The sequence below is a fragment of the Drosophila ficusphila genome, unplaced genomic scaffold (genome assembly GCF_018152265.1).
Source record: "Drosophila ficusphila isolate 14025-0441.05 unplaced genomic scaffold, ASM1815226v1 contig_198, whole genome shotgun sequence".
Lineage (NCBI taxonomy): Eukaryota > Metazoa > Arthropoda > Insecta > Diptera > Drosophilidae > Drosophila > Drosophila ficusphila.
Window position 1 is genome coordinate 12685505 of NW_025064092.1, and position 14597 is coordinate 12700101.

The following is a 14597-nucleotide window of genomic DNA, read 5'->3' on the forward strand; positions in this document are numbered from 1 at the left end:
TGGTGTAGTCAGAATAGTACTAGTAGCAGTACGGTCACCTGTTGCCTTCGCGCACGCAAACTATCCTCTTCTGGGGATCTATTCTTGGTTGGTGTTAACTTTTTTAAGCAGTCTACCGGGTCTACACACTTAACAGCGAACATTTTACGCCGCTCTACTGCAAACTTTCCGCAGTAATTGCCCAGAAAAGTAACACAAATGAAACGCATCGACGCTTAATTACTTTTGCTTAATGGCACGAACCCGGCAACCCGGCAGCCATCCTTCTTCTCCTCATCCTTAAAAAATTCATTTCCTGTATTTTGAGCTCCAATTGGTGTTTGGCTTTGGTTTCGCTCTTTTTTCCGCAATTCTTTAAAGTTTCTCACAAGTTTCCTTACGGCATCCACTTGCTTTCTGACATTTCTTTCTGGCATGAAGGAGTATTTAATTTGAAGTTGAGCTTATCATAACTATAATCCTTTGTAGGTAATTATAGAAAAGTAATAGTGCTATAAAAATATGATTTTTATTGTTAAATTTACCAGCAAGCGATTAGAGGGGTTTTAGGTGAACACCTTATTTGATAAGCTTTCTTATGTGGTAGATTTATAGTCCATATCTTAAAAAACTACTCTTCTGATTGAAAGCACATGGGTTGGGGAACATCAATACCATCAGGGTGGATTTGACTTTTGTCTACGTCACAATTTGGAGAAGTTTACCCACTTCTGGAGCCACACACAAAACTTGGGCCAAAAGTTGCCCTGCCACTTGGCAAATGCAAGTTTTTGATTAAAAGCCACCACCACACCACCCTCTGCTCGCAGTTTTCCAGCAGCCAAGCCAGCAAAGTTTTATGCCGGGAGTAGAGTAGAGAGAGGGCTGGAGAAATTGTTAATTGAATGCATTTCGGGGTCCTTGCAATGTTTGCCTGTGCGTGATATAGGGCACTTTACCAGGAGTCAGCAAATGAGGGCGCCAGAAGGCTCGGGGAGAATCCGCATGCAGAGAACCAGAAAACGGTGCCCAGGACCAGCTGCTCCAGTGCGTGAAACGTTTGGCCTGCTCCCACTTAGCAGAAGTGCTTTCCAAATGCTCTGCCAACACTTGGCCTGACCAACACTGACTTCGAAAGAAAAAAAAAAGTGTTGGTCAAAGGTGAAGCAAAGACCACTCTGCCCTCAGTGTTTCCCCAAATAGATATACTCTGAATTGAGCCCTGTTGGTGTCCAAGTATTTATTTAAGAGTCAATAATTTAGTAACAGACCCGTGTTTATGTTATTATGAGATACATTAATTTTGTTTTATTATTTGGTAATTTGTAATTTGTAAGAAGAAAGTAATGAAACACACTCAGGGCTGGCATCTGAAATAAGTTGTGAAGGGAGCTCTTTTTAGCCTCAGAATCGCAAAGTGGTGGCCACTTGGCAGTTGTGTCCCAGTGCCAGGGCAACATTTGTAAGGCAACCGAACTTGGAGAGCAAACATCCTCCCCCCGGATCTCGGATGTATTAAGGTGGGTTGCGGGTTGGCTGCCGGACTGGCGGACTGGCTGGTTGTGGCATTAAAAATGCATTGGCTAGCTCTCGTTTATTGTAGTTCCTGGCATGGTTTTGGTTTTGTTTAGGCGAGCAGCTCCCTCAGCCTTATGCAGCTGCAAGGATTCCACTCCATTTCAGGTGACACAGACTTTTCATTAGCTCAAAGGAAAGGGAGGATGTTCAGATCAGGTGAAGAAAGCCCTTAAAGTTGAGCGCATTGGAGCAGCAGCAAAGCAAGAGTTGCCTTAAAGACTTTTTTAGTCAATAATGACAGAGGGGATGGAGATGGAGATGGGATGATGGGGATGATGGGATGCCGTGCCGTGTGCGTTTGGAAATGGAAAAACGGATGCGAATCGGTGCTGTGGCCACGCCCACTCAGTGTCTGGGGGCGTGCCGTGCCGTGCCGGCTGAATGCAAGCAAGGCAGCCCCCAAAAGCCCGAAAATAAAAGCAGAAGCAAAAGCAAAAGCAGCTGCAGATTTTCTATAAAAGCCGAGGCTAACGAGATTTGATGAATTGCAAGTCTTTGTGGATGAAGCTACAAGAAAGCTGCAGCATGAATAGCCCCTAGGCACCACCGCTCCTTTCTCCTTTCTCTGCTCCGTCTAAGCCAGGTCCGCATAAAAAAAAACCCATTAAGTGGTTTAAAGCAGTGAAAAAGCGCACACTACAAGCAGCAACACAGCAAAAGAAAAATGCAGTTGACATGAAAGCCAGCAAAAAGGGAGGCGGACAGTGGGCGTATAGTGGGTGGAAAGTGGGTGGATAGTGGGTGGAAAGTGGTTGGCGGAGACAGCAGACAGTTGCACACAGCACAGCAAAGAGGAGCTGAAGCAACAATGCTCGCCCAGAAGATGCGATAAGGAAGGAACCCACCCAGCCGCTAGAGGAGGACAAAGCAGCTTGACGAATTACTTGGCAGCTGCTCCTGGGAGAAAACTCAAAAAGAATCGGGGGGCAAAGCGCCAGGGCGAGGCGCAAGAAATTTAATTTGACCAACATTTTGATGTATCAAGTTCAGTCGGATCCGAAGATTTATGACTTGCTGACAAAGGAAGCGGAGAGCTTGCTGCTCCAAGATTGGGACGTCATGTCTGGCGGGCGGGGAGAAGCAAGTGCGTCCACGGATTATGGGATCATTGCAGCTCAGCGTTGCCTCCGCGAAGTATGCCAAGAAAATCGCAGCAATGAAGTTGCTTCTTGGCTGCATTTTTAAAGCTTAATAAGTTTTCTTTGCCTTGATCAAATGCAGGTTTTCCTTGTAACGTTCACGTTTTAAAGAAGGCAATTAGCCATCTAAGATATAAACTTAGTAGTATCAACATTTTCCAAGAAGCCTTCTCCACATTTCCAATCCGAAAATTGAAATGTAAGCTTATTTATGATCGGACATAAACTGAAAACCGCAAAAGCTATCAACGGCAAAGCTCCGGTCAAAGAAAAATGAAAGTAAGCTGACGACTTTTGAGTGCATTTTCCATTTCCACTTGCTTCAGGTAATGGGCTCGCTGAAAATCAGGAAAACAAGGCCTTGGCACCGAAGCCTGTTTAACTTGAGGCTATAATTGCCGCGATGTTTGCGATTCCAACTGTGACGCGGACAGTGAACAGTTTGAATATGAACCCTAATACAAATGTTAGAAAAGATTAAACTTAGAAGCAGCAATTCAATGCAAAAACAGTCCACTTAGAATAGAATACGAAGGTTCTAACTATTGTTTGACGAGTCTCAGTCTGTTAAAGCTTTATAAGTCATTCAAAACTGAAGTGTCGTTCAAAAGTTTTCTCGGCCCGACTGAACTTGGATTGAAAACTGGAGAGGAGGAACTGGTGACCCAGACCCAATAGGGACTCTCTTAAGATGGCTCGTTTAACGGCGCTGGGCATGGCGGTGATTCTGCACTCCGTTCTGGGCATCTCGTACTACTACTACTTCCGCGGATCACCGGGCTCTTCTGCTCCTCTTCTGGGCGCCTGGCTCTTCTCGGCTTGCGTGGTGGCCCTCCTCCAGGCGGTGAGGATCTTTCCCAATGCTTCGTCAGGCGACCAGCGGATGAGGAGCAGGAATCATGGAAGCAATAACTCGTCCTGGGCAGCGTTCTTCTTGGAAACTGGCATCTGTTGCCTGGTGCTCGATGTGACACTGACAAAGTTGTGGCATCGAATAGAGGCCCTTTGCCAATGTGCCGTAGTGGGTGTGCTCCAGGCGTTGGCCATCGAAGAGCAGACCTTTCTCGCCTGCGAGTACTGGACTTTGGGCCTGGCCACTGGACTCATCGGCGCCTGTCTCTTGTGGCTTACCCTCTGGGCCACCGCGCTGCCGCGGAAGGTGCAGTGCGGCCTTCTCGACTGGCGCCGTTCCCTTCATCGCCAGTGCTCCTCACTCATCTTCCGTCCACTTGAAACGGGCAGCACTGTACCAACTCAAAGGCAGGAGAGCACCCGGAGCTTCGCCGGTTGAATCGGAAGGAACCATCATTCGCTTAAAACCAAATACCAGTTCACCTCGGAGTCAGTAATAAATTTATGGGTTTAGTAATGGAATAAGAGTTTTAATGGGAGGTTTTCCAAGCCAGATTTCAGATGGCTTTTAAAAATGTGATCCTAAACTGTACCACAAGGGGTTATTTCTTCGGGACTTGTACCCGATTCTATAGTTGCATAGCTCCTTACTTTACTTAAATTCTTCCGTTTAGTGAAGGCTGATTTCTTACCCCACTTCATGCCAAAAGTTGTTTACAATACAATTTTCCGCTCTATACAACTGTCCTTCCATTGAATCGATTCAGTAAGACCAACTGGAAAATGACAACTACCAACTATACTTGCGACTAGTGACTGGAAAAACGCCGACATCCCCCGAAAAGAAATTAAAAACCCGTTTTACCATATCCATGACCATACGGCAATGCGGCAATGCGGAAGAAGCCGGGACAGAGATCCAAAAGAGAGACACGCCCCCAAAAAGCGATTTGGAAGACGGAACACAGCGTATCAAAATAAAGCCAGGCAGGCAGGCAAGTCGATCAGAAACGACAACGAAACCACCGAAGCCACGATACGCGATCAATGGCTGGTAAACTTGAACTTGAAGCGTGGCCAAGTGCGATGGGTACGCCGCCGGCAAAGAGGAACTAGTCGGTGGCAAGCCACATGCAACATGCAGCATGCAGCAACAGCCTGACACACGCAACAATGCCGCACAAATGTTTCCAGAGAAGTGGCAGCCAAATGTTGTTGCTGATGCTGTTTGTCGATGTTGGCGTGTTTTACCTGCTGGCTTTAACTCCAGCCAGTTGCCTATTGCGGGAAATTGGCCGACAGGCGATATAAAAGCGAAGCTCGCGACGCAGCCATGTTAATCAAAGCGAATCGCTTGCCTGGAAAAGTGCAAGTGTTTTCCACACACTGGCTGCTCGAGTTAGAAACGCAAGCGCGGACAAAACGAGGTGAAATATTGAGGTGATTTTTTTCGGTGTTTTAAAAAAAAAAGTTAAAAAATAAACGAAATATAACAACAATAAAAAACAGTTCAAGATTTGATGCTGTATTTAAAACAAAGTTACCATCATACTCGATAAATGAAAAAAAGCACGTTGGCGCAGAAACCTACAGATTGATTGAAAAAATAAATCAAATTTAGTTAAATAAATAAAGATAAATAAAGTGGTGATTAGACGCTTCGTAAATGCAACTATTTTGCTATTTATAATAACTAACAAGAAAGGAAGCTAGCTTCGGCAAGCCGAAGCTTATATACCCTTGCAGCCATCAAATATTTCGAACTGAATACACAAAGGCTAAACAACATCGAAGCTACGACGACTTTTCTATTAATTTTCCATATTTTTGACTATTGTTCATATGGCAGCTATATGATATAGCCGTCCGATTTTGATGAAATTTAATTTGTTATTCAAGAGTCGTTAGAAAACTGTATATTCCAAAAATCATCATTTTCTGATGAGAAATAACGATGTTATCATTTTATTTCCGTTAATTCTATATAGATTTTTCGATCTTTCCTATGGCAGCTATATGATATAGTTGTCCGATTTTTATGAAATTTTTTTATAAATCAAGGCTAGTTAAAAAACTTGATACTCAAAAAATCATTGTCGTGTGATGAAAAACAATGACGTTATCAATTAGTTTCCATTAATTCTATATATATATTTTGATCTCTCCTATGGCAGCTATATGATAGAGTTATCCGATTTCGATAAAATTTAAACCGAAATTCAATAGTAGTTATAAAACGCCACCTGGAAGAAATCAACTCGATCTGATCAAAAACAACGGAGTGAGATTTTTTTTTTTCAATCTCTCGTATGGGAGCTATCCGATATAGTCGGCCGATCCGGCTCGTTCCGACTTATATACTGCGTGCAATTACTACACAACTTTTGGGAAAGTTTCAGCACGATAGCTTCAAAACTGAGAGACTAGTTTACATAGAAACAGACAGACGGACAGACGGACCGACGGACCGACGGACAGACGTACACACGGATTTCGATTCAGATCGTGATGCTGATCAAGAATATATATACTTTATAGGGTCTAAGGTGTCTCCTTCACTGCGTTGCAAACTTCTGACTGAAATTATAATACCCTTTGCTCTGCAAGGGTATAAAAATGTGTGAAGGTTTCTATCAAACAGTTAATAACAGCTTAATAATATTGTTTTTACCCCCTGTAGATGCTGTGCCACCGTCGCATCCACTACCACCTTTTCCTACTGCAGCTTTTTGTGATTCCCCTTCTTCGGGGATCCCCCGTATCAAGTCCGGAAATAGCAAACAAGGGCTCCAAGTCACCAAACAGCGTGCAACAAGCACAACAGCAACAGCAGCAGCAGCAACAGGAGGCGCACCTCAATTCGCTGAGTGCCTATGCCAGCAGCTATGACATGGTTCAACAAAACCAGGCTCAAAATCAGGCCCAAAATCTCGTTCAAGCCCAGGTCCTGACTCCTGCGGATCCTTCGTTTAAGCCCTCGTACAAGATGCCCGAAATGGAAACGAATTTCACGCCGATGCAAACCGCTGGAACACCCAGTGTGGCTGGCCTTCCGTCGACTCCCATGCTGATGCAGTATCTGCCAGCCCAGGCGATCCAAGACGGGTCAGGGAACACGGTCCAGTATCTTCAGTTGATCCCCACCCGACCGATTATAGTGCCCATATCGCCGTACGTTTCGGCCGCAGGGTCGCCCTCAATCACCGCTGGGGGACAACCAGACTTCGGAGGACGGACAGCGACGGTTCTAAGTGCCTTGCCGCCGAACTTCGCAGCTCTCCAGGGATTCGCCACTGGGGCCATCAATCCCACCGTTGCCTTCCGCAACACCTATCGCATCAATCGTGAGGCCAAGGACAAACACTTCCCACCCTCCTTCTCACTGAATCTCAACGAGTATTTGCCAGGCTCCTCCATGGGTGGTGGTCATGACAGCTCCGCAAACCCACACATGTACCTAAGGTCTAGGTCGTAGAAAATAAGCTACTGCCAAAGTCATTCAACGTTTTAGCTCTTAGAACTTTTTTTTTTTCTTGCTAACCGTAAAAATGAAGAACAAACTGTTATAGGGAAATTAAGTCTGGTTTGCTGGTGACCCTCTTTCTGTTCTAAAATCTTATTATGTTAAATGAAGTAACTGGTTCCATCAACTAACAAATAATACGTAAGTAAGAAGTCCATTGAATTTGAAGAATAAAGTTTTGAAACAGAATACAACTCCCACGATTATGAGTTGAACTTAATAAACACTTCAAGTCGCAGCCCCACTTTGCTTTCCATTAAATTTACATAACCCAACATTAGTTGAGTCATTGCCGTCGTTCTTCAGCGGGCTTCCCACTTTCGTTTTTACTCGAACCAACCGCAGATGACCCAACACAACGAGATCTAGACTGTTTATTTGCACAGCAGCAAATGAGGGACAGTGAGCAAACAAAAACACCCCACAGATGGAAGAGTGCTCTAATACCTCTAAGGCTGAAACCCTAGAGAGACCCAAAACCGAAGGTCGCCTTGACAGAATGCAGGGCCATTGTTTTTGTTTCTCTTTCATTTGCGTGAAAGTGACCAAAGACCCCATCCCATCTCACGCCCGACCGGAACAGAGACCTGTAGTGTTGTCTGCACTTGGACACCAAAAACCAACCTTGGAGTTACGTCAGAGCTGACTGTCATCATCTATCTACTCCTAATTGTCACAACTTGACAAATTCATTTGGCATTAACTGGCTGAAATTGGAATAAAGCTTTCATTACCTTCACTCCAAGTCATCGGAGCTTGTAAGGGGTAAGCCTTAAGCATCTTTCACTTGCCGCTTCACGTTGAACAAATTCCCAACGGCCTTTGATTTTTGAGCGGCAAAACATTGACTAGGGCATACACTTGTTTTGAAAAAAAAAAAAAATAATAATGAGAGTGCATTTTTTTTTTTTTTTTGGGTATTTACTGTCCCTAGAGAAATTGTTTTATGGGACGACTTTTGGAATTTTTAGAAACAGAAAGCTATACCATATTGAGCTGTAGAATTTCCGGTCGTTTTATAACGTAATTATTTCTGTTAACCCTAAAAGTTAGGGTACCGGACGCAATTCGAGAGGCATTCCTCGGCGCATTGAGTGCCACAATTAACTTTCAATCACCGACCATTCCACATGTCGTCGATGCACTGACGATGACGAAGATATATACATATATGATGTATGATGTATGATGTAGAGGACGCCCCGTGGCGCTGAATCCCTTGTAATGAGATTTGGATGATAGGTCGGCCATTTGCCTCAAAGTTTAGACTGCGGAAATGAGCGGTTATCGATGCTCCGGTTGGCTTTGAGTTTGAATTCGTGGCTCGAACGAACCCGTGCTTTCCTCCAGATGTCTTACATAGTTTCGAAGGGGTGTGCGCTTCACTTGTCCGACGTTGTTATAACACTTTAAAGCGCGTAAATTAGCCTTTGTTGTTGTTGGTTGGGCGGTGTTCGCTTTGTTGTTGCTGATTGAGTTTGAAATGATTTCAATTTGAGTTGCCGAGCTTGCAGCTATTTACTTTCGTTTTCGATTAATTGCCACAGCTCTAAACGGATTCAGTCCGCCTTTGTGTTCCGTCCGTCTATCCTTCGCTCATATGCATCTCTAGGTGGCCAATGAACGCCGTCCATTCGGTTCCGATATTCGAAATGTAAGATTTGAGGTGGTTCGAGACTCAAGATCTGAGATCTGAGATCTGAGAGAATTATGCGGCACAACTATAAAATGCCGTGTCAGAGCTTTGCGCCAGTGCAGTCGCCTCAGCGCTCGTCATTCGCTCGGTTCAGTTTTAGTTTTCGGCTTTTTAGTCTCCACTTTCGGCTTCATTTTAATTTTCGGCTTTTTGGTCTTGGCTTTAGTTTAGTGCTCACCGCATTTTTTTGTTGTTGTTTGTCTAAGTGCAGTTCGTGCGAACTGGTGAATGTTGCCTGTGCTGGTTTGCTTGAAGGAGTTAACAGCGCCATTCAGCCGGATCAAGGCGGTCAAGCAGCCTCATCATCATCATCTTTGGCGCAAGTTATTATCATCACAAGCGGAGGCAGCCATAAACGGGACACTGTAATCATGGTGCGTATGTAACCAACCAGAAAGGAATGCCATTTCAAATGGATAAATCTCGAGCAGAGCGATCTAAAGCAACCAACAGCATAACAAACACGAATGCAAAACAATAGAACTTGTATATATATATTATATATACCCGATTATATAAATCGAAACAACGAGTAATACGATTTTAGGGGTGTTTAAAATTTAAAACAGATTTTCTGTAAGTCTAGGGATCTTTTCAAAATTATTTTAAGGACTTTAAATTAAAAATAATATAATAATAAAGACATATTTCAACGTTCATCGACTCATTAAAAAAACTGGAAAATAATACAATATAAAGCAGTGACATGCTAATACAAAAGACATTATTTACCGGCTTATGCAATGCTCAAATTTGACAGTAAAAGTGAGAATGCTTGATTGAGTTGTTTGAAAACAAAATAGCTCTAATGATTCCAGTCGAGAAAATTTCATGGTATGCCAATTGATTAATGATGTGGTATGTGTATTATTTTTAAAAAACAAAAGCGAAGAGTTGGGTGAGGTATTAAGCTGGACACAATGAGGTGTAGAAAAAGAGAAATATGTGAAAGTTAAGTTATTTTCATTCATATAATAAAAGAAAGGCCATTGAAACTAAAAGGCCGTTAAAATAAAAATTGGCATTGTTCTTTTACTGGCATTGCCCTAGAACCTTGTAAAACTGCAGTTGCATTCAACTGATCAAATCAAAGTTTATTCGCTGGCGCTGTGCCAAGTTTGTATCTTAAGTCTTTTGTTTTTGTTCAATTTCCACCATCTTTTTTTTTTTTTTTTACCCATGTTTGCACTTTGTGTGGTCGGTTTTTGTCTATGTTTTTCGATTTCGAAGGGGGACGCAAATTACGCGTGTTAACCATGCGCACTCCATTAGCTTCTCTAAGCCATCAATCAAGCTGGATTTGCATCTTGTGTCTTATGTCTTTTGACCCGGTTAGGATCATTAGCCGACATGGGGCCGCCAAAATAATTTAGAAGAGACTCCCAAACTGGGGCACGCATTTGACTTAGAGACTGTAGCTAGAGTTTCGAAGTGTGTGCGGCATTTTGTGGCAAATATTGCGCCATCAGTTGGAATGCTTCTTCATCGCGTGACAAATGGTCGTAAGTTGCTTGGCCAGAGCTTTGAGACTGCGCAGAGTTACGAATCGAAGATTTTTTAGAAAGGCCGCTCTGCAAGTGGCTTATCAGTGGAGTGGCCTTCACTGTCAGGTGCAAAATCGAAAAGTAGTCTGACGGGAAGTCCCACCCGCGACCTGTCGAATTTCACATCGCATTTGTCTCGCCCCAATCTCTGTTGATCTTTCAACTCGACTGCCAAGTGCTGCGGTACCCGCCCTTTTGCAATTATAAGCCAAATTTAAAATGGTCAAACTCAATTGAACGCATCAATAGGTGCTGGAAGGCGTGGCTCCTTTTCTGCGGAGCGAAACTAAACGAAAACTGAACACTTTACCAACAAAGTTACAATACGAAATAATTCATTTAATAAGCGAAGCCCTAAGGTCAGTTTCATACTACAGTTCGGATGAAATAAGATGGAATTGGGTGGAAATGAGTTTGTAATTGATAAACAAATACTTTTAAAGACTTTTTCAAACTATCATCTGCAACCTAAATCTCCTTATTGATTTCTCATGTTTCTTCTTGGGGCCCAAACAGATGTTACTTCACCTGCTCCTGTCCATTGCCTTGACCACTGGGATCCAAGCTGTTCTATCGCCACCACTTGGCTACGACGACGACACTTCTCCACTGCCCCTTGGGATTGAAGACCTGGAACGGGAACAGGAGCAGCACCAGCATTTGGATTTGAATCGACCGCCGCTCCTGCCCAACCATTATGAGTGGCGACCGGATGTGGCCGCCAGTTTGCCACCCAGTTACATTCAGGAGGCAGCCAAACGGGAGCGGGAACTGGAGCGTCTGCAGCGCTTGGAGGAACTGCGGCAGCTGCAGCGGCAGCATCAGCAACTCAGTTCGGGCTATGCCTTTCCCGCAAACCTGCCAGGTGTGCTTTACGTGTAAGTAGTGGTTATAGGAGAGCTTTCAAGCATACATAAGTTTGAAACTCCACTCTCAGGGTTCAAAACTGGCTCAAAGAAAGCTCTAGCTTTTAACTTGGTTAAAAGCGAAATAGGTAAAAGCTAAAATGTGTGCTTTAATTTCCAAAACTAAAAGCACACAATGATTTACCTGAAAGCAGAAAACTTGAAACACAAACTAAAAACTGGTCTTAAGAAAATATTATGTAATATAAGCAGAACTTTTCTCTAATGAAAAACATTTCAAATTTAATTAAAACAAGAAAAGAATTAGTCGTCCGATCCGGGCAGCTCCGACTTATCTACTGCCTTCAATAACTTCACAACTTTTGGTAAAGATTCATCTAGATCAACTTAAAACTGAGGCGCTAGTTAACATAAAAACAAACAGACAGACAGAAGAAACCTCCTAAATTGATACAGACGGTGATCAAAAATATATGTATATACCTTATACTTCACCGCGTTACAAACTTTTGACTGAAATTATAATACTCTCTGCAAGGTACACAGGGGTAAAGCACAATTAGAATAATCCAACTTTACTATCAACATTATTGGCATTATTATTAAATTAAACATTAATCGAGGTAGTCAGAGAATTTCACCTTTAAGGCAGGAGGAACTGCAATATAATAGGTACTAATCAGTACAAAGTTCACCCAACTTACCCCTTAACTACAGAACAGAGTCCCATGGTTAGCCCTCTAATGGTCGACTGATTAGGAGCTAGTTGGGCTGCTGATTGACGGGGAAATTACCGCTTGAGGACTGGAAATTGTAAATGGTAATGCTGAACACACTGGCATTGGAAACAATCTGTGATTTTTTTTAGCCCAATGATCGTTTCCAGCCAATTTGGGATGGTTAAATTAGTTAGTTAGCGGCTGGAAGCGTTGAAATGACAGCTTTTCGCCTAAAGTTGAATTAGCTTCCGACAAATAGAGCCCGCGATTGCAGTAATTTAAAAGGTTTAAGCACTTTGTTAATCAGCTTCTTTATATCTTCCCTTTACCGATGTTGAATATTTTTTTTATTTTTGTGGCACCTAGACGACCAACGGCTGGCACGCCCACTCCGACGCCCACGGCAGCGACGACAGTGGCCTCGACTACTCGATTCGCAAAACCCATAGTTCCGTTCGATCTGGAAATCGGCCCAAACGGGGTCCAATATGTGTTGAGTAACGCTCTGCCCCAGCAGCCAGGGCCACGCCCTCTTCCACCCGCCGCCCATGGACGGCCGCCGTTTATCTATGGATTCACCCAGGGAAGCAGCAGACCATCGAACAATGTGCTATCACCGCTGCTGGTGCAGCAATCCAAGCAGTTCGCCTTTGCCCCCGCCCAACCGGCCCAGCGACACTTTTCGAACGGACCACGAATTCCACTGCCATATCCCCCGAGTTTTGTCAGCATCACGACTCGAAGACCCGGATCGGAGAGGATCCGGCCATTCCGGCCATCGCAGCCGGATCCCACGCCCGACTTGTTCGCCGGTCGGACATCGAAATCATTGCTCGACTCGTACATCCCCAGCTGGGAGGTTCTCCGCCTGATTGGTGAGCGGAAACCCCAGCAGGGATTCACTCCCATCCAACGACAAACGCTGGCCTATCCAGCTCCGGCTCACTTAAGACTCTACAAGCGAGATTCCAGGGAATCCAGATAATGAAATAGAGTCTTATCAACTTTATATTTTTTTGTTTCTAAATATAACTATAATTACGAATATTTATTGCAGTGAACATAAAATTCGTTTTTTTTGGATGAGGGACCGTTTTCTTAGGATTTCAAAGTTCAACTCAATTCGAAATAGGTTTTTACACCTGCAATGGGAGTTCACTCTGCCCCAAAGGCTGATCGTTGATCACATAACAGAAATTGCCCCGTGCAGCATCTGCAGCTCTCTCCATTTAAAGTAAGGCCAGGCCATCGCGGGCCAAAAGCGAAGCCAATCGAATCAAATGTGCAATATGTGACTTTGTCAATGAGCCAGTTGAGCTCCAGAGCCTCTCAGTTTTGAAGCTACAAAGTATTGCTCACGTAATCGCGGCCATAAACCAAACAGCCAGCCAGCACTAACAAACAATTACGGAGCGATGCTACTCGAGAGTGGCCACAAAATAATGATTTGTGTGCCAGTGTACCGAGCACCAGAGATGCAGAGATGCGGCTTCGAAATCTACTAGACACGAGACCAAAAGACGGACATGCTGAGATTTATGCAAGTAGGAAGCGAAGATGCTGCAGCAGTTGCAAGTTGTGGCATTTGTTTGTGTTGCCGTTTCATTTCATTTCGCTTGGTTTCGGCCACCTCATGGCTGTTAATGAAGCTGCCACTGGCACAAAATTGCTGCATTGTTTGTCACCCATTAAATATGCAGACAGCAAATGAGGCTGATGATGATGAAGACAGCAGCCCTGCCCCGTTTTAAAGGGTGTGCTGGCAATCGTACTTCCTGTCTGCCACAGATTCCGGTAAAATAAGATGCACTTTGAAGAGGTTCAGTGTGCAACTTTATCGTACGGTCAAGTTTCATAGACCTCATCGAAATCTGAATACGAATTCCGAAAGGGTCGCCTTTTGTGGCTGCCCACGGCCAGCCTTCCCGATCTCTGTTTTATGTGAGTGTATCGTAGGCCTCTTAATCATCCGGGGACTTGCTGGGCACAATAAATAATCATAATGCCGCGCTATAAGCGCTGGCTAAGTGACATTGTTGCAGCGTGCCGGACAATGAGCCAGGGCTAGTTGAAACTGAGCTAAGGTTGAGGTTGAACTGTTTTGATTGTGCAATATTTGCTTAGCCGCGCGGCTTCGATTCGCTGCGGTTATTGTTGGCATCGGATTCGGATGGAATCGAGAGCCAAGAGTTAGGAGGAGCACAAAAGAGCGTCGAACTTGCGAGCTGACCAACATTTCAATTGCTTTTTTCGCTTATCGATGCGCGCCCATGAAGGCGAGCTCGAAGAAAATGCAAACTGGCAAAGTTAACATGCATAGAAGCAGGAGTACCCTGGGATGTAATAAAGATTTTCAAGTAAGGCTGACTCCCAATAAGAGCAAAACACGCATGGTACCAGCTAAAAAATGTATTCTGTATTTCTTGTCTCACATCCACTTCTCAACGTTAATCAAAAATCCCACAATCCTACTTGCGACAAGTTTATCATACTTTTTTTTTTTTTTTTTTGGAGATTGTATGCGACCCTGAAATGCCCAGAAAACTTGAAGCCAAGGGTATCAGAGGCGAAAAGACTTTCGACAGTGCAACCACCACGTGATTGCGAATGATATTTTCAGTTTTCAGGTTTAACTCTTCAGTTATCTGTTGCTTTTTATCGTTATCTCGCTCTGCTTACTGTCGTGTCTTTTGACAAAACG

The 14597-nt window shown here is 43.9% G+C and overlaps 3 protein-coding genes across 3 annotated transcripts; all 3 read left to right on the top strand.

Annotated features, from left to right (window-relative positions):
• Positions 1 to 3277: 3277 nt before the first annotated feature.
• Positions 3278 to 4065, top strand: LOC108097052. The gene has a single exon (XM_017199087.2). The coding sequence runs from the start codon at positions 3388 to 3390 to the stop codon at positions 3985 to 3987; it is 600 nt and encodes a 199-aa protein (XP_017054576.1). The 5' UTR covers positions 3278 to 3387; the 3' UTR covers positions 3988 to 4065.
• An 843-nt stretch (positions 4066 to 4908) lies between these two features.
• On the top strand, positions 4909 to 7023 carry LOC108097050 (maternal protein pumilio). Its single transcript, XM_017199084.1, has 2 exons — positions 4909 to 4988; positions 6229 to 7023. Exon 2 carries the CDS (start codon positions 6229 to 6231, stop codon positions 7021 to 7023), a length of 795 nt encoding a protein of 264 aa, XP_017054573.1. The 5' UTR covers positions 4909 to 4988.
• Positions 7024 to 8838: 1815 nt separating this feature from the next.
• LOC108097047 lies at positions 8839 to 12950 on the top strand. Its single transcript, XM_017199080.1, has 3 exons — positions 8839 to 9141; positions 10828 to 11189; positions 12263 to 12950. The coding sequence occupies exons 1-3, from the start codon at positions 9139 to 9141 to the stop codon at positions 12879 to 12881; spliced, it is 984 nt and encodes a 327-aa protein (XP_017054569.1). The 5' UTR covers positions 8839 to 9138; the 3' UTR covers positions 12882 to 12950.
• The last annotated feature ends 1647 nt before the right edge of the window (positions 12951 to 14597 follow it).